The sequence below is a fragment of the Ranitomeya variabilis genome, chromosome 2 (assembly GCF_051348905.1).
Source record: "Ranitomeya variabilis isolate aRanVar5 chromosome 2, aRanVar5.hap1, whole genome shotgun sequence".
NCBI lineage: Eukaryota > Metazoa > Chordata > Amphibia > Anura > Dendrobatidae > Ranitomeya > Ranitomeya variabilis.
The window spans coordinates 185,655,060-185,679,212 of NC_135233.1; the positions used below are offsets into that span (position 1 = coordinate 185,655,060).

Consider the following 24,153-nt stretch of genomic DNA (forward strand, 5'->3'; position numbering starts at 1 on the left):
TTTGATAAAATCGCCATTTTAATCAGCATGAAATCATCATTAGAGGACTAGAAAATCTGCTACCATGTAGGACTCAAAATTCATGAACTCTGTATAACCTTACACCTGTCACCAATTGTCAGATTTCTGCCTATGCACAGTGTACACAGAAAGCTGCCAATCAGTGGTGTGATCGGGGGGTTATACTGAGCTGAGCATAAAGCGGTAGATCTGCAGTAGATTAAGCAAATCATTTTATCAAAACTGCAGCAAGCAGCCCCCAAATCTTACTGTTCTAAAATGGGATAGCAAAAACCTGGAGACAAATTCCCTTAACGAAGGTGGAAGACACCTGCCACTACATCTGTTTTGGGGTGAATATCTACAGTAAGGGACTGTTTGGTGCAGTACGGCCGTGAATTGACGCGGGATTTAAACACCGCTTCCCTGATTGGTCATGGCCATCCGGGAGCGACCAATCAGCGACAGGCGCAGTACGGCCGCGAATTGGCGCGGGATTTGAATTAGAATTTTTAATCTACATACATATTCTAGAAAACCCAATGCGTTCGGGCCACCATCTAATATTATATATATATATATATATATATATATATATACACACACACATATATATATACTGTACATGTATATACCACTAGTAAACTTGCTGCCAGGTAGTCCTCCACGTTCATGAGCTCTGTATAACCTCGTTCCCACCAATGGTCGGCAGCTTTTTGTGTACACTGTACATAAGCCGGGTGCAGTCACTCAGTGGCGGGGACGGGTTATACCAAGCTCAGCATTCACATAACTGGTAGATCTGCAGCAGATGAAAAAGTGATTTTATCAAGATGACGGTATGCAGTCCAGTAAGTTATATCTTTGGAAAACGGGTCTCTGCCTCTACATCATGCTGCTCTCGGATTACATTCTTTAGACAAAAAAAAAATGAGTTCACAGAATTGTGACAAGCATGCAGTGTGATCACTGTTAGGATTCCCTGGTGGGAGCAGGTGGTCACTATTATTGAATAGTACAGAGAATTTCAGGGAATCTTAACAGCATGCACACTGCACAGTCACGATTCGGTAATCTGAAGTTATATAGAGTGTGACTGCAGACTTTTGTTCTAATCCCAGACAACCTCTTTTACAGAAGATGTTCTGGATTTGAAAAATACGTCTGCTTTGTTTCAAAAAACACCACCACCAGGTTGGGTGTGGAAATTAAACTCAGCTCTATTAAGCTGTATGATATGTTTGGAAGAAAGCAGACATGTTTTTCTAATCCTGGACCAAACCTTTAAAAGGAGTCTGTCATTATAACTATGACTATTAAAACCACCACAAGCACACAGTGCACCCCTGGCATATTTGAGCAGCTTATTGTACCTTCCCAAAGTCTTGTTTTTCCTCTGTTTCTGCCCAATTTTCTTTGATTAACAACTCTTGCTATACAGAAGCAAGAGGAGGGCAGAGATTGCAGGGAAACAAGTAGGTGGGAAGGTGCACTGAGCGCCTGTAATTAGTTTTAACAGTTATTTTGTGCAGAGAGACTCCCTGTAATTTCTGTTAAAATGTTGATCTTTACTTCCAGCATTTGAAGACTATGTAATGGTATAAACTGTTTAGTAAATGTAGGACAATTATTGAAGATCAAACACCTTAAAAGATCACTCTAATTGCATTATAGAGTTGTGATGAAAAACAGATTTGTAGTACTACACTAGCAAGAAAATGTATATTTTTAATGTTTGCAGATTTGCAACATTAAATCTAAAACCTTTGTCTAAATATACATTAACAAGACACAAAAACATTACACTTCTATTAAGTCCAAGTCAGGAGCTTCTGGTTCGATTGTAGAAAAAATCATACAGCCAACGAGTTCATCCTTCTCTGCTTTCCTCTTCCCGGTCTTCCACTCCTATTAGATATAAGGAAGATCTCTTATTGCAATTCAGCATAATAATAATAATCTTTCTTTTTTAATAATAATAATCTTTAATATAATAATAGCATAATATTTGGGGCACCAGCTTATTTCATAAAGCTAATTAGGATATTACGGATTACAGGATCATATCAGCATTCATAAAATCTTTCATGTTCATATACCAAATAAAGTATTCTCAACAATCTAAATAAACAGTTTGAACTCCTTCACCCACCAAGCCTGTTTTCACCTTCATGACCAGGCCAAATTTTACAATTATGACTAGTGTCAATTTATGGGGTATTAACTCTGGAAAGCTTCAAACGGACCCTAGTGATTTTGAGATGGTGTTGTCATGACATATTGTAATTCATGATAGTGGTAAAATTTGTTCGATACAACTTTTGTTTATTTGTGAAAATATCGGAACTTTGGAGAAAATGTTGCAATTTTCATACTTATTCTTAGGCGATGTGACCACGTTGCAGAAATGCTGCGGAAATATCCGCAGCATTTCCGCAACTCCCTGCCGATGGTAAAAAGCATGCAGAATTTCCCACAAAACACAAGCGTTTTACAAGCGTTTTTAGCTTGCAGAATCCTTGCGCTTTAAAAGCAATTTGAAGCATCGCTTGGAAAAGTGATTGACAGGTTGGTCACACTTGACAAGCATAGTGCTTGACAAGTGTGATCAACTTTTTACTATTGATGCTGCCTATGCAGCATCAATAGTAAAAGATAGAATGTTAAAAATAATTAAAAAATATGGTTATTCTCACCTTCCGACGGCCCCCGATCTCCTCAGCGGCGCTCCCAGTACGTTCCGTTCCCAGGGATACTTTGCGTGAAGGACCTCTGTGACAACACTGTCGTGTGACCGCAACGTCATCTCAGGTGATTCACAGAATGCATCCCTGGGAACGGAAGCCGCAGCGTGCACCGCTGAGAGGCGGGAGGACTCTGGGGGCCATCAGAAGCTAAGTATATTTATTTTTATTCTTTTTTTTACAGGAATATTGTACCCAGGGCCCGAAGGAGTCTCCTCTCCTCCGAACCCTGGGTACCATCTGCACATGAAGAGCTCACTTTACGCATGGTGGGCATAGCCACAAGTAAAGTGAGCGTTTCAATGCAATCCTATGCAATCCTATGGCGGCGGAATTGCCGCGATTCCGCAGCAATAATGAACATGCTGCGGATTTTACCAATATGCGATTCCACACTGGGAAAATCCGCAGCATGGGCACAGCAACTGCGGAATCCCATAGGATTGCATGGGAATGTGCTTTTAAGCTGTGGCAAAAAACGCGCAGAAACGCCTAAAACACGCAACGTGGGCACACAGCCTTATGCTCTTAAACCAGAGAGTTATGTTACACAAAATAGTTAATAAATTACATTTCCCACATGTCTACTTTACATCTCCATGAAACATAATTTTTTCTTGTTAGCAAATTAGAAGGGTTAAAAGTTTTCAGTAATTTCTAATTTTTCCAAGAACATTTACAAAACCCATTTATTAGGTATCACATTTGAAGTGACTTTGTGGGGCCTATATGACAGAAAATAGCCCAAAGTGACACCTGTCACGCTGCAGCTTTGCAGGTAAATGCAAACTCCACTTGATGGCAGCAAAGTGGAGAGAGGGCTGAAATACTGCTCAGAGCAAACTAGCAGAACTGCAGTAAGGCTACCAGCAGGTGGCAACAGAATAGTCAGACAAGCCGGGTCAACACCAGAGAGTAGCGAAGTACCCAGGGGAATCCAAAACACTGAGTCAGAGGAGCGCCAAAAGGTTAGTACCGGTCCGTAACAGAAGTACAAGAAGGAAGAGACTGAATCAGATCAGAGCCAAAGCAGATTCGAGTATCGGGGAATCCAAACACAGGGACATACAGTAAGGGCGGGAAGAGAGGAATGAACAGACACGAGCAAAGACAGCTAAACGCAAAAGGACAAACCAGTGTTTCACGAGAGCCAGCTACACACGCCGTAGACAGGAAATATAACTGGCACTGCCTGAAGGATGCAGTGCAGAGAAATAACAGACCTGACACCAGAACGAGGCAGAGAAAGTTAACCACTGACATAACCAGACCGGGAAAGGAGAGACAAGACCCAAAACCCGGTCTGGATCATGACAACATCACTCTAAAAACTGCACACCTCATGGTGCTCAACACCACATTCAAGAAGTTTATTAACCCTTCATGTGCTTCACAGGAATTAAAGCAATGTGGAAGGAAAAAATGAACATTTTACTTTTTACGCAAAAATTATGCTTTAGCCCAAAATGTTGCATTTTCACAAGGTTGACGTTTGTTGTGCAATTTCTCCTGAGTATGCAGATACCCAATATGTGGAGGAAACCTACTATTTGGGTGCACGGCAGGGCTCAGAAGGGAAGGAACACAGTTTGACATTTTGAACGCAAAATTAGCAGACCACAGTGGCCCTGATTTCACGCTGCCCAGACTAGTAGTCCTTACCAATGGCCTACCAGTCAGGTTCCAATGGACAGGAGAAGTTAGCATATTTTCTAAGATGTATTCTTAGTGCCATCCTCCAGGAGGCAGCATATTATCCATGCTTCCTGTGTTCTGCAATGTAGCGTCCAAAAAACTTCAGAATATTTTTAGTTCATGAAGAACTACTTTATTAATCACATATCATGTTTGCAGTATATCCAGGTCATAAGTAAAAACAAGATGATAACTAGAAATCTTAACAAATTAATCTGTTAAAAACAATGCATCAAAGCAAGCTATGAAATGTAAGGCTAGGTTCACATTGCGTTAGGGCAATCCGTTTAGCGCTAGCGCTAGCGGATTGCGCTAACGCAATGTTTATTTAGGGGCCGCGTTCAGGGGTCGCGTTAACGTCCCCGCTCTCGCAGATCCCCGATCTGCGAGAGCGGGGAACGGACCTCGGGCGCGCCGCGTCCGAGGCGCGTCACAGAAGAACGGCACATCACTAGCGCGAGCCGAAAAAGGCACGCGCTAGTGATGCGCTGCAGGCGAAATTTACATTGCTGTCAATGGGTGCGCTAACGGACCCGTTGCACGGCGTTAATTGCGACATTTTCGCCGTGCAACGCTGTCCGTTAGCGATCACCCACTAACGCAATGTGAACCTAGCCTAAGAAAAGAAAACCCAACCGTGTAAGCAGTGTTTACATACCTTCTCATCTCGGAAAGCAAGAAACTGCTGGAAAACATCACTCTCTGATACAACTGGATGTCTACACATTCGAGACATCCAAGCCTGTAACCTCTCCATACGCATCTTAATAAATTCTTCTTCAAAACGACCTAACACATAAAATAAATATAATTAGTCATAATTCACACAACTGATTAATTTATACTGCGGGAAATAAAGTGAAAAAATAAATTTATTTCATAGATCCTGAAAAAAGGATAATTTTTTTATACATTTACTGCAAATGAAAATCATTAGAAAATACAAAACAAGCATTTGATTGTTGCCATGATCTAATATGGATATTGATGACAGGAACTAAAAAAGCACTTAAGTCAGATGTGTACCGTCAATTCATCTCTATTAGTGTTAGAGAAATCTAACAAAACCCTGTCCTAAACCTCAATAAATAACCTGTTCAGGTATAATAGACAAAAAACAAACAAAAACAAAACACACTCCCTGTATAATACATCTACTGTATATGAATAAAACTGACCCTGTTCACATTGTTAGTTTGAAGCATAACCCAGGCTCAGGTTTCTATAAGAAATGTGAACAAATAAATCCCCACTAGTATTTTGCAGACATCATGCTCCAGATTTCTAAACAATCTCTGCTATATAGTAAATATCAATGGTTTTTTAAAAAAAATTAAAAAAAAATAAATTAAGAATTAGTTAATTTTTTTAATTTTTTTTTAATTCTTTATTTAAGAAATTAGAGTTTACAAAACAACAGTAATATAAGTGTTTTATAAATGCAATAATTGCATTAATGATAGAAGATTAAACCAAAAAACATCTAACAAAGTGAGGTGGGAAGGGGAAGGGGGTGAACAGGAAGGAATAAGAATAGAGAGGGGGAAGGGAATTGGAAAGGCAGGGAAGGCTGGGGGTGAAGGTGGGGGGAAGCAGGGACAACCATAAGTACAAAAGCAAGGGTACACACACGTACGTGATAATGAGCAAACGTCTAATACGAAAGGTTGTCAAAAGTTCAGGTAAAAAATTTTGAACAGAATCAGACAATGATTCTTATGGAAGGTTTTCCATGGCCTCCAGGTTTTCAAATACAAGTTATGTTTATATACTCCCCAGCTCGAGAGTTCCTCTAATCTAGAGACGTGTTCTATTTTAGTGAACCATTCTTCTATTGCAGGGGGGGTCGCACTCCGCCAATGTAAAGTGATTAGATGTTTAGCAGCGCTAAGCAGCAAGGGTAGAAGATCATGTCTATGGGGTTTGAAGTTGATTGATGGGCATGAGAGTAAAGCTTCTTGGGCTGTCAGATCCAATTGGATCAAGTTTAACTGTGTGAGGATGAGATTAACATTTGACCAGAAGTTTTTAATTAGCGGGCATTCCCAAAATATGTGACTATGATTCCCCTGATGGTTTCCACATTTCCAACAAACATCGGAGTCCGCCAGTCCTAGGTGGTGTAATTTGGCCGGTGTCATATGCCATCTCGTTAAAATTTTGTATGCATTCGATTGGAGGAGGATGCAACGTGGGAAACCACGTGCATGGTGGCGAATTTTGGAAACCTGGTAGTCTGAAAACTTGATTTTAAGTTCCGTCTCCCAGGAGTGGATAAAGGTGGTTTAACATTTTGGGGAGGGGAAACAAGGCAGGAGTACAGTCTTGATACAGTTTTGACTCTAGGTGATGATGTTTTGAGCATGAGGTCTAACCATGACCAGTAGGATTTGTTTGGATACTTTCGTCTAAAAGAATTGGTTAATTTTCAATTACATACCTATTACACATCTTAGGCCCCTTTCACACATCAGGTTTTCGCAGTCAGGCTAAATCCGGAGTTGCGCCGGATACGGCGTAAATTGTGAAAAACTGATGCTATGGATCAGGTTTTTCGCCAGAACCGTCTAGCGGATCCGTCGAAAAAACGAGAGACAGCAGTGATTCATGCGTCAGCGGCGATGGCATTTTTGGATTCGCCCAATAACCGCACAGTGAATGACGCGTGGATTTTTTTCTACTTTATACATGGAGTTACGAGGAAACCCCGAAAACCTTCGACTTGTTGGTGGAGCGGATTGGACACCTCATCGCAAGAAGTGACACATATTGCTGCTTCTCCATTTCACCGGCGGTGCGTCTGATGGTGACTCTTCGGTAAGCCATTTTTATTTTATTTCCTACTGGTAAAGCACACTTATTAATGTAATGTTGTTGCTGGTAGTGTTTAATAATTATTTTTATTGTATCTCCAACTGTTAAAGCTGACTTATAACTGTAATGTTATTGCTGGCATTTTGTACTAATTTTTGTCTTTTTTTTTTTCAGATTTCTTGCAACTGGAGAATCCCTTTCATCACTACATTTTCAGTTCAGACTTGAGATTTCTACAATATCGGGTATTGTGAAGCACACGTGCCGTGCATTGTGGGACTCTTTACATGGCGAGTTTATACCACATCCCACAACGGAGAGTTGGCTGGAGATTGCCGAAAAATTCCAAAAGTATTGTCAGTTTCCCAATTGCTTGGGTGCTGTAGACGGGAAACATATCCGCGTTGTGAAACCTGCTGCATCTGTATCGGAATTTTTTTTAACTACAAGAAATATTTCTCCATTGTGCCCATGGCCATAGCCGATGCAGAATACAAATTTATAGCGGTCGATATTGGGGCATATGGCCGCTCCAATGATTCCCAAGTCTTGAAAGTATCTGCAATGGGGTGTCATCTCTATGGAAACACATTCCAATTTCCACCACCAAGACCGCTGCCTGAATCCTCGGGGCCGCCAATGCCTTTTGTATGTGCTGGAGATGAAGCCTTCCACCCTCAGAACACCTGCTTAAGCCTTACTCAAGTAGAGGATTGACGCCAACTAAAAGAATTTTTAACTACCGACTTACACGAGCACGGAGAATGGTGGAGTGCACTTTTGGGATTCGAACAGCAAAATGGCGAGTTCTGTTAATAGCTATCAACCTGAAGACTGACACTGTTGACGAGGAGGTTAAAGCTTGTGTGGTCCTTCACAATTTTGTTCTATGAAAGGAACAGATTTCCATTGATGACAACTTAGGTGAAACCACCTTGCCTGATTATCACAACATTACTTCTAGAAGTTCTGTGTCAGTTTCCAGAATGAGGGACAAATTTGCTGAATACTTCATTTCACCTCAAGAAAGAGTAGACTGGCAGGATGAGAGAGTGTGAAAAATTTGTCTTGGATCTTATTACCCAAAGTATTTGACCATTTTTTTTTCTTTAAATATTGTACCTGGTTGGGATTTACCCAAAGTTTTTTACATGTTTTACCCAATGTATTGTACATGTTTGGTTGTATTGTACCTTTTAAACACAAAGTATTGTATCTGGTTGGGTTTTACCCAAAATATTGTACCTTCTTTTACCCAAAGTATTTAGCCTTATACTGTAATAAATGAAAGACAAAAATTTTAAACAAAAAAAAATGTTTTATTTACAAACTAACAAAAGTATCAAATTTAAAAGTGTGGGGTGGAGATAATACTGGAGGGGCTGTCAGATTATGACACTTCGACAGTGAGAGTGTGGAGAGAGGAATGTGCAGGTGGTGGTGACGGATCAGTAGGTAAACGTGAAGTGGTGGAGAAAGAAATAGAACGTGTGGACATAAAAGCGGGTGTAGTGTTGGGATTTTGGAAGGTTTGAGGGGTGGAGGGATTGGGAGGCAGAAGAGGTGGTGGGTGTAGAAAAGGGTTGTGTTAGGGGCATAATGGGTGTGGAAGGAGACTGGTGGTAGTGGCCAGGAAGTACAAGTGGGCAGGGAGTGGAGGTGCAAGTGATGTGGTTGTGAACTGGTATGGGGCAGAATGCTGGAACGAGGAAGGATGCTGGTATGGTGCAGGATGCTGGTATTGTATAGGAGGGGGAGAAGGGACAGTGGCTGGGGGGGCAGGAGCGGGAGGAACTACCGGGCCGGGTGGAAGGGCTTGGGAGGTAACATGCGCTAGGGCAAACTGGCAGGCTTGCATTACATGCATCTGCTGATCAGGAGATAGCTTGTCAATGCGCTCGAGTACTGACTTGAAAAAGGTGTGGTTTGGAGATTTACTTGCATCGGAATGCATCTTATCCAGGCGTGTGTGCAACTCAAGAATACTGTTGCTGAGCAAATTAAATCCTGCAATCATATGCTCAGACAACAGTTTCAGACAGTTCTGGAAGGCTGCATTCAGATGCAAGAACTCGGGCGCATAGCTCTTTTCCTGACCCCTCTGGCGCTGCCACCCAGAACCCACAGGTGTTGTAGAGGTGGCAGAATCAGAGGGTGGGGTAAAGGAAAAGCTATATCCTCACCAGCAGCTTCATGTAACGCAGTCGACCACGATGCTCCAGCGCTGGTGGATGGGACCGAGGGATCAGATGTGAGGGAAGGCTGGGAAGGTGCAGAGGGGTCGCGTCTGTCGAAGTGTCCCTCGGTGGCGGACTCCTGAGGGATGACTTCAGAAGGGTTCAACTCTGCAGGCTCCCGAGTGCTGCAGACGGTACTGTGGAAAAAAGAAAAAAAAAAAAAGAATTAATATATTGATATTGCTTGGCCCTGGCTGAAACCCCAAAAAAGCGTTAGACATGTAAACATTTTTTATTAAATGGGGTGGGTAATATTTACCTTCTGCTCACCATCATTGACCGGAGGAACGACAGGGCCCTTGCATACTTGTACTTGCTCCTGCATCCTCCAGATCCACTCGGGGCCTGCATCTCCTTGTTAAACTCCTTCTTGAACTAATTCCTGATTGACTGCCACCACTTGACAACTCTTTCGCCTGTAAAGTGAAAGCACAAATTGGTTAGTATACATTACATCCAGCAACATAACCGAACTGTGAATACTTACGCGCTTGATTCTGGGCCGAACATCGAGGTCCTCCCAGTTCTCCACAAGTTGTTGGCATCTATCTAGCCTGACCTCCTCATTGTCCGAGTCAGGAGCACGCTGTGAAGCCTGTTAAAAAAAAGACAAAAAACAAAGACAGACTCAAAACAACATAAAGTGGAAATTAAAAAAAAAAAAAAAAAGATACTCGATGGTGACCGCACTGACGCTCACGCCGACGACCCTGGGAGGCGCTTTGAGGACCTCTAGATTGAGCCGCAGAATCAGAAGACTAAAAGAAAAAAAAAAGAAAAATTATGTGCTTGGATGTAGGCTATGTGTTGTGCGTACGGTGAGGTCTGTAATCTGTTTTTGTGTTGTGTATGCGGTGATGTTTGTGATGTGGTTCTGCGATGCATGTAAACTTACCAATTGCGAGCCCGCTCCGGGTATCTCTCCACCCCTTACGTCTCCTTCTGGAAGCACCTCTTCTGCAGCTTCCTTTTATACAAAAAATTATTAATTATATATATGTACAGTTAGGTCCATATATATTTGGACAGAGACAACATTTTTCTAATTTTGGTTATAAACGTTACCACAATGAATTTTAAGCAAAACAATTCAGATGCAGTTGAAGTTCAGACTTTCAGCTTTCATTTGAGGGTATCCACATTAAAATTGGATGAAGGGTTTTGGCGTTTCAGCTCCTTAACATGTGCCACCCTGTTTTTAAAGGGACCAAAAGTAATTGGACAGATTCAATAATTTTAAATAAAATGTTCATTTTTAGTACTTGGTTGAAAACCCTTTTGTTGGCAATGACTGCCTGAAGTCTAAGTTAAAGGGACCAAAAGTAATTGGACAATTGACTCCAAGGCCATTTCATGGACAGGTGTGGGCAATCCCTTCATTATGTCATTCTCAATTAAGCAGATAAAAGGCCTGGAGTTGATTTGAGGTGTGGTGCTTGCATTTGGAAGGTTTTGCTGTGAAGTAAACATGCGGTCAAAGGAGCTCTCCATGCAGGGGAAACAAGCCATCCTTAAGCTGCGAAAACCGTAAAAACCCATCCGAGAAATTGCTACAATATTAGGAGTGGCAAAATCTACAGTTTTGTACATCCTGAGAAAGAAAAAAGCACTGGTGAACACATCAATGCAAAACCACCTGGGCGCCCACGGAAGACAACAGTGGTGGATGATCGCAGAATAATCTCCATGGTGAAGTGAAACCCCTTCACAACAGCCAACCAAGTGACCAACACTCTCCAGGAGGTAGGCGTATCAATATCCAAATCTACCATAAAGAGAAGACTGCATGAAAGAAAATACAAAGGGTTCACTGTACGGTGCAAGCCACTCATAAGCATCAAGAATAAAAAGGCTAGACTGGACTTTGCTAAAAAACATCTAAAAAAGCCAACACAGTTCTGGAAGAACATTCTTTGGACAGATGAAACCAAGATCAACCTCTACCAGAATGATGGAAAGAGAAAAGCATGGCGAAGGCGTGGTACAGCTCATGATCCAAAGCATACCACATCATCTGTAAAACACGGCGGAGGCAGTGTGATGGCTTGGGCATGCATGGCTGCCAGTGGCACAGGGTCACTAGTGTTTATTGATGATGTGACACAGGACAGAAGCAGCCGAATGAATTCTGAGGTATTCAGAGATATACTGTGTGCTCAGATCCAGCCAAATGCAGCCAAACTGATTGGTCGTCGTTTCATACTACAGATGGACAATGACCCAAAACATAAAGCCAAAGCAACCCAGGAGTTTATTAAAGCAAAGAAGTGGAATATTCTCGAATGGCCAAGTCAGTCACCTGATCTCAACCCAATTGAGCATGCATTTCACTTGTTAAAGACTAAACTTCAGACAGAAAGGCCCACAAACAAACAGCAACTGAAAACCACCGCAGTGAAGGCCTGGCAGAGCATCAAAAAGGAGGAAACACAGCGTCTGGTGATGTCCATGAGTTCAAGACTTCAGGCAGTCATTGCCAACAAAAGGGTTTTCAACCAAGTACTAAAAATGAACATTTTATTTAAAATTATTGAATCTGTCCAATTACTTTTGGTCCCTTTAAAAACAGGGTGGCACATGTTAAGGAGCTGAAACTCCTAAACCCTTCATCCAATTTTAATGTGGAAACCCTCAAATGAAAGCTGAAAGTCTGAACTTCGGCTGCATCTGAATTGTTTTGTTTAAAATTCATTGTGGTAATGTCTATAACCAAAATTAGAAAAATGTTGTCTCTGTCCAAATATATATGGACCTAACTGTATATATATATATATATATATATATATATATATATATATATATATATATATATATATATATATATATATATATATATATATATATATATATATATATATATATATATATATATAACGTGAACATCGCCCCCCCAAAAAAAACAAAAAAACAAACGTTAAATGAAAAAAATAAAAAAATATTTTTATTTACCTCACAGTGCTGACGACGCGGGAGAGGGTTCCCAGATGAAGATATGGCTTCTTACGGCTGGCTGTAACTGGCTGTGGCTGTAGCTGTTGCTAGCTGGCTGTGACTGGTGCTGGCTGGCCTGGAGCAGGTTCAGCTCTGGTGGCAGGTTCAGCTCTGGCTCTGGTGGCAGATTCAGCTCTTCAGGCAGGTGTTCTCTATCGTCTTGCTGGCTGGTAAATGGATGAGTGAAGGAATACTTGGCTGGCTCTATACCTGTTTCCTCATTGGGGGCAGGCCAATTGTATCGGAGCATGCTCAGTTAAAAAAAAAAAAAAAAGGAATCCGGCGCCCATAGGCTTCTATTGTAGCAAAAAGCCGGAAGCGCCGGCGCTGTCCGGTTTTTCGCCGCAGACAAAAAAACGTAACTTAGTAATTTTTTCCATATGCCGGAAAACCCCTTTTCGCCAGATCCGATGAAAGACGGACGAAACATGAGACCATCCGGTGCAATCCGGCGCTAATACAAGTCTATGAGAAAAAAATCGGATCCGACGACAGGCTTTCGCCGGATGTTTTTTTCAAAAATAGCCGGATTTAGCCTGACGGCAAAAACCTGATGTGTGAAAGGGGCCTTAATGAAACCTACTCAAAAAATAGGGTGAAACAAACCAAAACAGAAAGACAAAAAGTAATAAAATATACAATTTTATTGATAATATTAAAATATAAACATATAAAAGGGGTAAATCAAAAGACAAAATATGCTGAACCCCAGTGCAATAATTGGAGTGGGTATACGGACACAATCACATGTATTATCACAGAAAACCCATAGCATATAGCCTACACATTAATCATATACATAAATTTGCAAACATGCATTAGAAAATGAAAAGGCATGGGTAATAAGGTGAAAAGCATATCCTACAACAGAATAAAGTCCATACTCGTAATTCCTGTTTTCTCCAACACACGTTTCGCCTGGTAATGGCTTTTTCAAGGAGTCAAGAGGCCTGAGTAGTCTCGAAAGCTTGCAATTTGTTACAATCTTTTCAGTTAGCCATTAAAAGTTATCAACCACTGAGGACTCTCAATTCTAAATATTTTTCTATCTACTGGCTAGCACGGTAACAAGATATATATCTTTCCTGTATCCTGAGCCAGACATAATGTAGAAAACGCATGTTGAGTGATCAAATTATATTGAAATATTGCAACGTGTGACTCATCGTAGTCCATTCCCAGCATGGCCTGTTAGCTGGGGTTTTCTATAAGTTTTGCCCCCAATATTCAGGGTGCGAGTTAAAGCTGACAGTGTTTGTTTTTATATCACTACATTTTCTAAGCCTCTTCTTAACTATCGTTATTCAAAGGAGCCTCCACTTATGACAGGGTGAAAACCTGCTGTAGTGCACGGCTTATAATTGTGCAATTGTTGAGTTCCTTCCTGTCACGGTGAGCATCTGAGGGATCACGTGGCCAGGGCAGAGTCTGGTGTACACAAAAATAAAAATGAACAGGAGAAGAAAAACATTTATGAAAAAGTGATGAGGTTTCAATTACATATAGCGTGAAACATCCAGGAAAGGGGTTTCCTAATGTTAAGATTACATCTGTAATAACATCCTTGTATTGTGACAAAGCTTTCAAATTATGTAAATCTGTGCAAAAATAAATCCTTGTAAAGAAAGGAAAGTAACATGTTTATGTGACTAAAATACATGACAAAAGTAAACTTCCTAAAAGAAATGTGTATAAACCAAAAAACATTTGAGAAAAGCAACGGGGGAGCACTGGAAAATATGAGAACGTCTGCAGACTAAATGATCAGAAATAGCACACATACAGTGGTTTCTAAAAGTATTCAACCCCCATGGCTTTTTACCTACTTTGATACATTATAACCAGCGTTGAAATATTTTTGTTATCCGATTTGTGTGTGACGCATCGCCACTAAAGTAGTCTAAGTTGGTGAAGAGAAGTGAGGAAAATATAGGCATAAATTGAATTTATAGGATCAAACGACTAAAAATTGGAATGTGCATAGTATTCACCCCTTTTTCGATGAAGCTCCTAAGAATTTCTGGTGCAAGCACTTACATTAATTAGACACATGCTTAGGCTGATTTCACATTTGCGGTTGTGTCCGCAGCTTTTCTGACGCATGCGTCTTGATTTCCTATCTTTAACATTGCAGAGACAGGTGCATGCGTTTGACCGCGCTTGCTTACACATGTGTTCTTTTGCGGTGTGCGGCAAGGCGTGGAGAACGCACCATGTTGGAATTTTTGAGGCAGCAAATTTCCGTCAAACATGTGCAGGCATGCGCATACGGATGAGGGTGTTAAAAAACGGATTACTGTCTATGGGAGCGCATGCATACGCATGTCTTTGCATACGCATGCGTTCGATGCGCTTGCGTACTTTGGACTGCGCATGTCCAGGAACTGATTTAGACACGCCCTACTGGAAATATCAAACGTATGCACATAAAAAGCGGAAACACATGTAATAATGCATACAAAAGCTGCATTTTTTTGCTGTCATGCGTAAGCTGATGCAGATAAAAAATGTGGCGTTATCATGCCTTTTTGCATGTGTTTGTGGACGATACGCTGCGGACACAACCGCAAATGTGAAACCAGCCTTAGTGAAAGGAAGTCCACCTATGTCCAATCTAAGTGTGACATGGTCTGTCAGTATATACACACCTCTATTAACAGGCCACAGAGGCTGCATCATCATTAAGCAAGAGGCACCACTAGCAAAAGACCATGAAGACCAAGGAGATCTCCAAACAAAATCAGAGGCGAAGTTGTGGAGAAGTACAAGTCAGCTTTGGTTATAAAAGCAATATCCCAATATCTGATGAACCATAGAACACCATAAAACACATTATCATCAAATGGAAAGAACATAGTACCACAATAAACATGCCAAGAGAGGGCCGCCGACCAAAACTCTCAGCCCGGGCAAGGATGACATTAATCACAGAGGCAGCACAGAGACCAATGGAAACCCCGAAAGAGCTGCAGGGTTCCTAAGCAGAAACTGGAGTTTCTGTCCATAGACCACAATAAACCGTACGATCAAAAAAGGTGGCCTTTATAAAAAAGTGGGAAGAAAATAGCCTTTACTTGAACAAACAAATTGTAAGGCTCGTTTTGAGTTTGCCAAAAGACATGTGGAAGACTCCCCAAATGTATGGAGGAAAGCTCTGTGGTCAGATGAAATCAAAATTGAACTTTTTGGCCACCATGATTACATCTATGTCTGGTGCCAAAACTAACACAGCTCATCACACCAAAAATACCATCTCCAAAGTGACACATGGTGGTGGCAGCATAATGCTGTGGGGATATATTTCGGTGGCAAGGACAGGGAAAACGGTCTGAGTGAGGGGAAGATGAATGGTGTAAAATAGAGGGATATTCTTGAGCAAAACCTGTTTCAGTCTGTCAGTGATTTGAGGCTGGGACAGAGGATCATCCTGCAACAAGACCATGACCCAAATCATACTGCTAAAGCAACAATAGAGTGGTTTAAGGGGAAACGTGTAAATGTTTTGGAGTGGCCTGAGTCAAAGCCCACACCTTAACCCAATTGAGAATCTGTGGTCAGACTTGTATATTGCTGTTCACCAGAGGAAACGATCTAACTTGAAAGAGCTGGAACAGTTTTTTCTTGAGGAATTGACAAAAATTCCAGTGGAAAGATCATAAAGACTTATCCAGAGTGACTTGCAGCTGTAATTGCAGCAAAAGGAGACTACAAAGTACTGACTTTAGGGAGTGAATAGTTATGTAACCTGAAGTTTTCAGTTGTTTTGTCCCATTTGTTGCTTGCTTCACAATAAAAAGATAACTAAATGCTCACAGTTGTTAGCATGCTCTTTACATGAACTTATGCAAACCCTCAAAGAAAAAAGTGAAATTTCAGTTTGTGATGTAGCAAACACGAAAAATGCCAAGCGGGGTGGGTGAATACTTTTGCAAGCCACTGTAGATGCTGGTCACTATAGATGGCTGGACTATCACTGTAAATAAGCCCCTGTATTTTGTGTCTCCCCCACCTCATTGTATATTGTAAGCTCTTACGGGCAGGGTCGTCATTTTTGCTTTATATATTATCTTTGTTACTGTCACGGGGCTACCACGACAGAGAGGTTCCAGAGAACCGCAGCGCTCTGGGCCTCGTTCACACACGGTGAACAGAAGCTCTTCTCCTGAATTCTGACCTGGCTGTCTTGTGCCAGCAGGGCAGGAGTTAAACCTTGTTGCTGAAGTTGCTGTGAGCTTGGTCTCTCAGCTGAATTGATTTTTGCAATCTCCTCTCCTATATAGACTCAGCTTTGACTACAACTGTTGTCAGTGATCAATTCTGCTGCCTGGCTTGAAGTGGGAAGGAGCAAAGTGTTAGGAGATTGGAGGTTTATCTACAGAGATTGTTGTCTGCTGTTTTGGTTGCATGTTAAACCTGTTTTCCTTCCTAGTTTTTTTTCCCCCCTCTTCCCTTCTCTATGTTTCCTCTGTGGCTGTGTGAGCATTTGGTGAGTTTGAGATTTTAGTTATCTTGTCTGCATACCCTGTTCACTTGTCATTAATACACTGGTGCAGTCCTCCTCCCTGGGGGGGGGGAGAGGGGGCCACTGATAGGGCCTGCACAGAAGACAGGGTACGCTGGCGGCTCAGGCCTCCTAACCATTATAGGTACCCCTGAGATAAGGGAAAGCCAGGGCCCCTTTATAGTGGCAGGGACAGGTGCAGGTCCCAGTACGCCGTCCTACCCCTTTATCGCCGTTAACGGCGTGACAGTTACTTATGATTTTTATAAGAACTGCTGACTTGTAAAGTGGCAGAGAATATATTGGCACTATATAAAGATTATTATTATTATAGATGATTCCTTCAAAGAAATATTTTCTATGAAGACTACACAATTCACATACGTTACACCTTTCTAACATATCAGTATTTTAGCTCTCGTTAAAAGTAGAGCTTGCCTTCACAGAATTTTCACTCGAAGGCACAGCACATAATTGCAATGGAATAAGAAAGTAGACTACAAATCCCACACCACATGCTGACAAGTAGGTAGGATCCTAAAGAACAATGTAAGGCTATGTGCACACGTTGTGGATTTGCCTGCGGATCCGCAGCGATTTTAATGCTGCAGATCTGCAGCAATTTTTCAAGCGTTTTACAGTAGCATGTTAACCTATAGAAAATCAAATCTGCTGTGCACATGCTGCGGAAAATACAGCGCGGAAATGCTGCGGTGTATTTTCCGCAGCATGTCAATTCTTTTTGCAGATCTGCAGCGTTTCTGCACCCATTGACTTCCATTGTGTCAGGGCACATCCTCAGCGAAACCGCAGATGTAAAAAAGATCTGCGGTATAGCTGCGGGAGGAGGGAGTGTGTGGGCAGAGTGTGGGTGGTGACTGTGTGTGTATAGTGTGTGGGCGGGGTCTGCGGGCTGTCCATGGGTCTGTGGGGGTCTGCTGGGGCATCTGCGGGGCTGTCCGGGAGGTCTGCGGGCTGTGCAGTGCTGTCTGGGGGTCTGCGGGGCTGTGGGGCGCTGTCCTGGGGGTCTTTGGGTGTGCGTGTGTTTTGCAGGCATCGTCCGATGGGACTACAAGTCCCATCCGGCTATGCCTGCTACACTGACAGTGATTGACACATTAGCCAATAATGGGACAGTAGTAGTCCCATCATCCGGCTAATGTGTTGAATGTAAAAAAAACAAACAAAAAACATACATACATATACTGTACATACAGAGTACATACTCACCAATCACCTTGATACTGAAGCCATTGATCACCTGAAAAAAATATTAAAATAATAAACAAACGATATACTCCCTGATCCACAGTAATCCAATTAAAACGAGTATCCCACGACGATCTCCCATGGAGAGCTGCCACATCAGCTGATGCGACCGCTCTCCAGGGGCTCCGGCGATACAATGACGGAAGGTATCCTTCCGCATTGTATCCTTCCGCTGTGAGAACAGTATAACTCATACACTCACTTGCAGCACTGCTGTGTGGGAAAATTCCCACGCAGCATTGCCATAAAGTGAGAGCAATAAACTACAGTAACCTCTCCAGTGACGCACTGCAGGAGCCATTGTCTCCTGTCAGTGTCTCACTGGAGACTCTATAGAGCAGTGACATCACTTGATGTCACTGTTCTATAGGGGAGATAGTTGTGGGACACTTGTTATTAATTGGACTAAGGTGGACAGGGAGTATACGGTTGGTTTATTATTTTTTATTTTTTGCAGGCAATCGAGGGCGTTGCAGGAATTAGGCGTGCTTGTAAGAATGGTCAAATTAAGAATATTAAAATACTTATATATGTATGTGTGCCATGGAACCTTCTAGAACTATACTCATAATGTGGCATATTTATATTCTCGTAACACCACCCCCTTTTGGACCGTGCTACATAGGTAGGACCTCTCTGAACTCCTCCATGTGCACCTCCACAGGTTTGCCTCGGTGGGACAACCCATCTGCATTACCATGCTTGCTGCCCATTTTGTGTTTGACTGTAAAGTCGTACTGCTGGAGGGAAAGGCTCCAGCACAGCAACCTTCTATTGGTTCCAGACATGGATGTTAGCCAGCACAGAGGGTTATGGTCTGTCACCACAATGAAGGTGTGACCATACAGGCAAACTTTGCACGACTCAGACCATGTCCAGGCACTCCTTCTCGATGGTGGAATAGGCAACTTCCCTTGGCAGAAGCTTCCGGCTCAGGAACACCACAGGGTGCCCTTGGTTCCCCGATGTGACCTGGCTGAGCACAGCACAGAGGCCAAACTCGCTGGCTTCAGTCTGTACCAGGAATTGTCGACTGCTGTCAACTGCTTTTAACACGGGAGAGTTGCAGAGATGTTTTCAAAGCCCGGAAAGCCACCTCACAGCCGTCCGTCCTGTCAACTGTTTGGGGTAGCCTCCTCCTGGTGAGGTCCATCAAAGGTATTGCCAGGCTACTATATTTCTGTACGAAGTGCGTATAGTACCCTGCAGTGCTCAAGAAGGACATCATCTGTTTCTTGGTCCTGGGGGTGGGCCAGGACGTGATTGCGTCCACTATCCCAGGCTCTGGCCTCATGAAGCCCCTGCCTACCCGGTGCCCCAGATAGTGGACCTCTCCATGCCCATTTGGCACTTTCCAGACTTGATGGTCAGGCCTGCTTAATGAATTTGCCTAAGCACTTCCTGGAGATGCTGCAGGTGTTCCTCCCAGGAGGAACTGAAGAAGGCAATGTCATCCAAGTACGCCATCACGTACTTCTCCAGTCCCTGAAGCAGGAGGTTGACCATCCGCTGGAAAGTGGCAGGGGCATTCATCATGCCGAAGGGCATGACCGTGGACGTGTACAGCCTGAAGGGTGTGATAAAGATTGACTTCTCCTGTGCCTCGGGGCTCAGGGGAATCTGCCAGTATCCTCGACTCAAATCCATAATGGACAGATATTTTGCACGAGCTAACCACTCAAGCAGCTCCTCGATGCTCAGCATTGGGTGCGCGTCAGATTCTGTGATGGCGTTGAGCCCCCTGTAGTCCACGCAAAGCCAGGTGGTAAGATCCTTCTTTGGCATGAGGACTACAGGTAAGGCCTTTTGTACCATTGAATCACTCCCAGCTATAACATTTCATCGATCTCCTGGGGCATAACCTGCTGCACCTCGTCGGAGATCAGATATGGTGTTCGTAGTGGGGCATGATTCCCAGTGTCCACCTCGTGGACCGCTAACTCCGTCCTTCCAGGATGGTTGAGAACACGGCCAGGAAGGGTTCCAGCCTGGTTCGCAGCTGCGATCGCTGGGGTTCGGTTAAGGCTACTTTCACACTGGCGTTAACTGCATTACGTCGCAATGTGTCATTTTGCCGAAAAAACGCATCCTGCAAAAGTGCTTGCAGGATGCGTTTTTTCTGCATTGACTAACATTAGCGATGCATTTGCGATGCAATGACACGTGCGACGGTTGCGCCGTGCTGTGGCGGACCGTCGGGAGCAAAAAACGTTACATGTAATGTTTTTTGCTCCCGACGGTCCGCTTTTTCCGACCGCGCATGCGCGGCCGGAACTCCGCCCCCACCTCCCCGCATTTCCCCGCACCTCACAATGCCAGAAAGGCTGCCTGCTATGTACTGCCTATTGGGCACACACTGCAGGGAGGGTGACATAATTATTCACAGCCACAGCCGAGCAATACACTTATAAACCACGCTCCGTCGCTGCCAGCTTTACTCAACAAGCTCAGTACGGTCCACTGCCACCAGCTCCTATTCCATAATCAATAACGGGTCAGGAGCCAACCCATTTAGTAGCGTAATTTACTTCAGAGGACATGAAAGTACGTTATAGAGCAAGGAGTAACAAAACTACTAATTTTATATATTTTACTCCAAAAGGTAGGCAGTGTTTACAAAAGTATAAAAAATATGATAAAATGAGACAATTATGTATATACAGAACAATTACAAATAAAAAGGGATTAAAGTTGAAAAAAAAACACAGTTCTCTCATATCATTTCAGATCATGGCAAACCATGTGGTTGGGGGAGGGGCGCCATCAAGATGCACCAGAGCAGCTTGCAGAGCTGCTGTTAGCTCTTTTCCTGGGCAAATACTGACTCATAACTCAGCAGGTTTAAGATATACCCTCTGGTCGGGACATCACTGAGTGGGCTGAGTTATGAAATGCACTCCTCCGAGTCTGAAGCGTACTGAAAACTCCTACCATCGTAGCTCGGGAATGGCACCCCGTATAGCGACCACGGACCTTCCACTCTTCCGGGCATGAGCTGGGCATTAATTTGAGCTCAAATAGGAAGTATATGTATGACCCGGTTAAGTAGAAATCTGATTCTCTGTTTCTGCTAGGCGCTGCACTTAGAAAACGAACTGGTATGTAGCCCTATTGTCACACATCCCAAATATATAACTTTCATATCTCTGTCACCACGTGAGGTCAAATTATTCATCATGAATAATTCTCACATAGCTCAGAGGACGCATGCTGCAAACAAAAGAATTCCTAAGGGAGGGGGAAAAATGTTTAGAATTGAGAGTCCTCAGTGGTTGATACCATCTTTTCAGTTAGCCATTAAAAGGTAACAAATTGCAAGCTTTCGAGACTACATACGTCTCTTCATCAGGCAAAGACTAAAACAAATTCTGAAGAATCACATATTTATGCACAACATAGTATAGAGAAAAAAAAAAGAAAAAAAAAGAGGGGAAAAAAACCATGGATAAGCCAGGTGACATGAAGCATAATTACCATGGGTGATAAACAGTTACGTCCATAAATATTGGGCCAATTCTTAGGTAAGGAATGTTTTATTGTCCTGTGATTAGGGTCTCTGTTGCTAGAGGGGGAAAAATGTTTAGAATTGAGAGTCCTCAGTGGTTGATACCATCTTTTCAGTTAGCCATTAAAAGGTAACAAATTGCAAGCTTTTGAGACTACTCCGGTCTCTTCATCAGGCATAGACTAATACAAATTCTGAAGGGGGAAGGAGTATAGGATTACACCGAGCTGACAGGCAGTGTGGCATAGCTGCTCGGTGCTGCTGTGGAAAAAAAAAAAAGGAGGGGGGGGGGTCGAATCTGAAACGTGTGGAAACTTCTAACACTATACTCATAATATGGCATATTTATATTATCATGACGCTGGGCAGGTAAGCAGCGTTGCCTTTTTTCAGCTGTATTTTTTATATTACCAATTCTCCAGAAAAAAACCTAGCATGGATGTTACTAAATAATCACTGCAGTGGTAGATTAATTCATTGAGAGATGCAATTTCTACAATGTAGTTTGGGGTTTGTCTGCTGTTCTGGCGATTTCGGGACTCCGCAAATGTCGCCCGTTATCTATTCTACAAAAATCTGTGCTCCAAGAGCCAAATAGCATTCCAGTAATTTCTGATGACATATGAGGCTTCACCGAGTTCAGGAGAAATTGCGCAATACACCGTGGGGTCTAGTTTCACCTAATTACCCCTTGTGTATCTGAAAATTTTGCATCAAATACAATTTTTACCACTAAAATGTCATACATCCACATGTCAATGTTGTAAAATTCTGTGAGGTACCTATTACTGTTGAGCGAATATACTCGTTACTCGAGATTTCTCGAGCATGCTCTGGGGTTCTCCGAGTATTTTTTTAGAGATTTAGTTTTTCTTGCAGCAGCTGAACGATTTACAACTGTTAGCCAGCATAAGTACATGTGGGGATTCCCTAGCAATCAGGCAACCCCCACATGTACTTATGCTGGCTAACAGATGTAAATCATTCAGCTGCGGCAAGAAAAACTAAATCTCCGAGCACTAAAAATTACTTGGAGGATCCCCGAGCATGCTCGAGAAATCTCGAGTAACGAGTATATTCGCTCATCACTAATATCTATGGGTTCAAAACACTCACTACAGCCCTAGATGAATTCCTTAGGAAATGAAGTTTCCAATATGGGGTAACCTGGAGGAGTTTAAGCTGTTCTGGCACCTCAGGGGCTCAGCTAATGGAGCCCACAATCTATTAAAAAAAAACATGCATACTAAAAGCCAAGTACAGTGGGGAAAAAAGTATTTAGTCAGCCACCAATTGTGCATGTTCTCCCACTTCAAAAGATGACAGAGGCCTGTAATTGACATCATAGGTAGACCACAACTATGAGAGTCAAAATTGAGAAAACAAATCCAGAAAATCACCTTGTCTGATTTGGCAAGATTTATTTTTCAAATTACGGTGGAAAATAAGTATCTGGTCACCTAAACCATGCAAGATTTCTGGCTGTCACAGACCTGTAACTTCTTGTTTAAGAGGCTTCTCTATCCTCCACTCATTACCTGTAGTAATGGCACCTGTTTCAATTTGTTATCAGTATAAAAGACACCTGTCCAAAACCCCAAACATTCACACTACAAACTCCACTATGGTGAAGACCAAAGAGCTGTCAAAGGACACCAGAAACAAAATTGTAGCCCTGCACCAGGCTGGGAAGACTGCATCTGCAATAGGCAAGCAGCTTGGTGTGATGAAATCAACTGTGGGAGCAATAATAAGAAAATGGAAGTAGAACGGTTTGGTAGAAACAAAACTCATCATGTTTGGAGGAGACAGAATGCGGAGTTGCATCCAAAGAACACCATACCTACTGTGAAGCATGGGGGTGGCAACATCATGCTTTGGGGCTGTTTCTCTGCAAAGGGACCAGGACGACTGATCCGTGTACATGAAAGAATGAATGGGGCCATGTAGCGTGAGATTTTGAGTGCAAACCTCTTTCCATCAGCATTGAAGATGAAATGTGGATGGGTCTTTCAGAATGATAATGATCCCAAGCACACCACCAGAGCAACGAAGGAGTGGCTTCGTAAGAAGCATATGAAGGTCCTGGAGTGGCCTAGCCAGTCTCCGGATCTCAACCCCATAGGAAACCTTTGGAGGGAATTGAAAGTCCGTGTTGCCCAGCGACAGGCCCAAAACATCACTGCTCTAGAGGAGATCTGCATGGAGGAATGGGCCAACATCCCATCAACAATATGTGCCAATCTTGTGAAGACTTACAGAAATCGTTTGACCTTTGTCATTGCCAACAAATGATATATAACAAAATATTGAGATGAACTTTTGTTAATGACCAAATACTTGTTTTCCACCATACTTTGAAAAAAAAATCTTGCCAAATTAGACAATGTGATTTTC

The 24,153-nt window shown here is 42.6% G+C and overlaps 1 protein-coding gene and 1 long non-coding RNA gene across 3 annotated transcripts in view; both read right to left on the reverse strand.

Moving 5' to 3' along the window:
• Positions 1-24,153, reverse strand: part of SNX9 (sorting nexin 9) — a 204,090-nt gene that overhangs the window by 39,229 nt on the left and 140,708 nt on the right. The window contains exons 10-11 of the mRNA XM_077283293.1: positions 5,098-5,228; positions 1,805-1,908 (exon numbers count right to left, since the gene is read on the reverse strand). Of these exons, the coding sequence (XP_077139408.1) occupies positions 1,805-1,908; positions 5,098-5,228 (235 nt within the window). The remainder of the gene's footprint in view (positions 1-1,804; positions 1,909-5,097; positions 5,229-24,153) is intronic.
• LOC143809213 (uncharacterized) lies at positions 6,995-10,624 on the reverse strand. Of its 2 annotated transcripts, none has more exons than XR_013222153.1 (3): positions 10,386-10,624; positions 9,978-10,248; positions 6,995-9,906 (listed from the first exon to the last, which is right to left on the reverse strand). It is a non-coding gene; the product is annotated as an uncharacterized LOC143809213 (long non-coding RNA). The 2 variants fall into 2 exon arrangements; XR_013222152.1 differs by lacking the exon at positions 10,386-10,624 and having other exon boundaries at positions 6,995-9,627; positions 9,750-9,906; positions 9,978-10,345.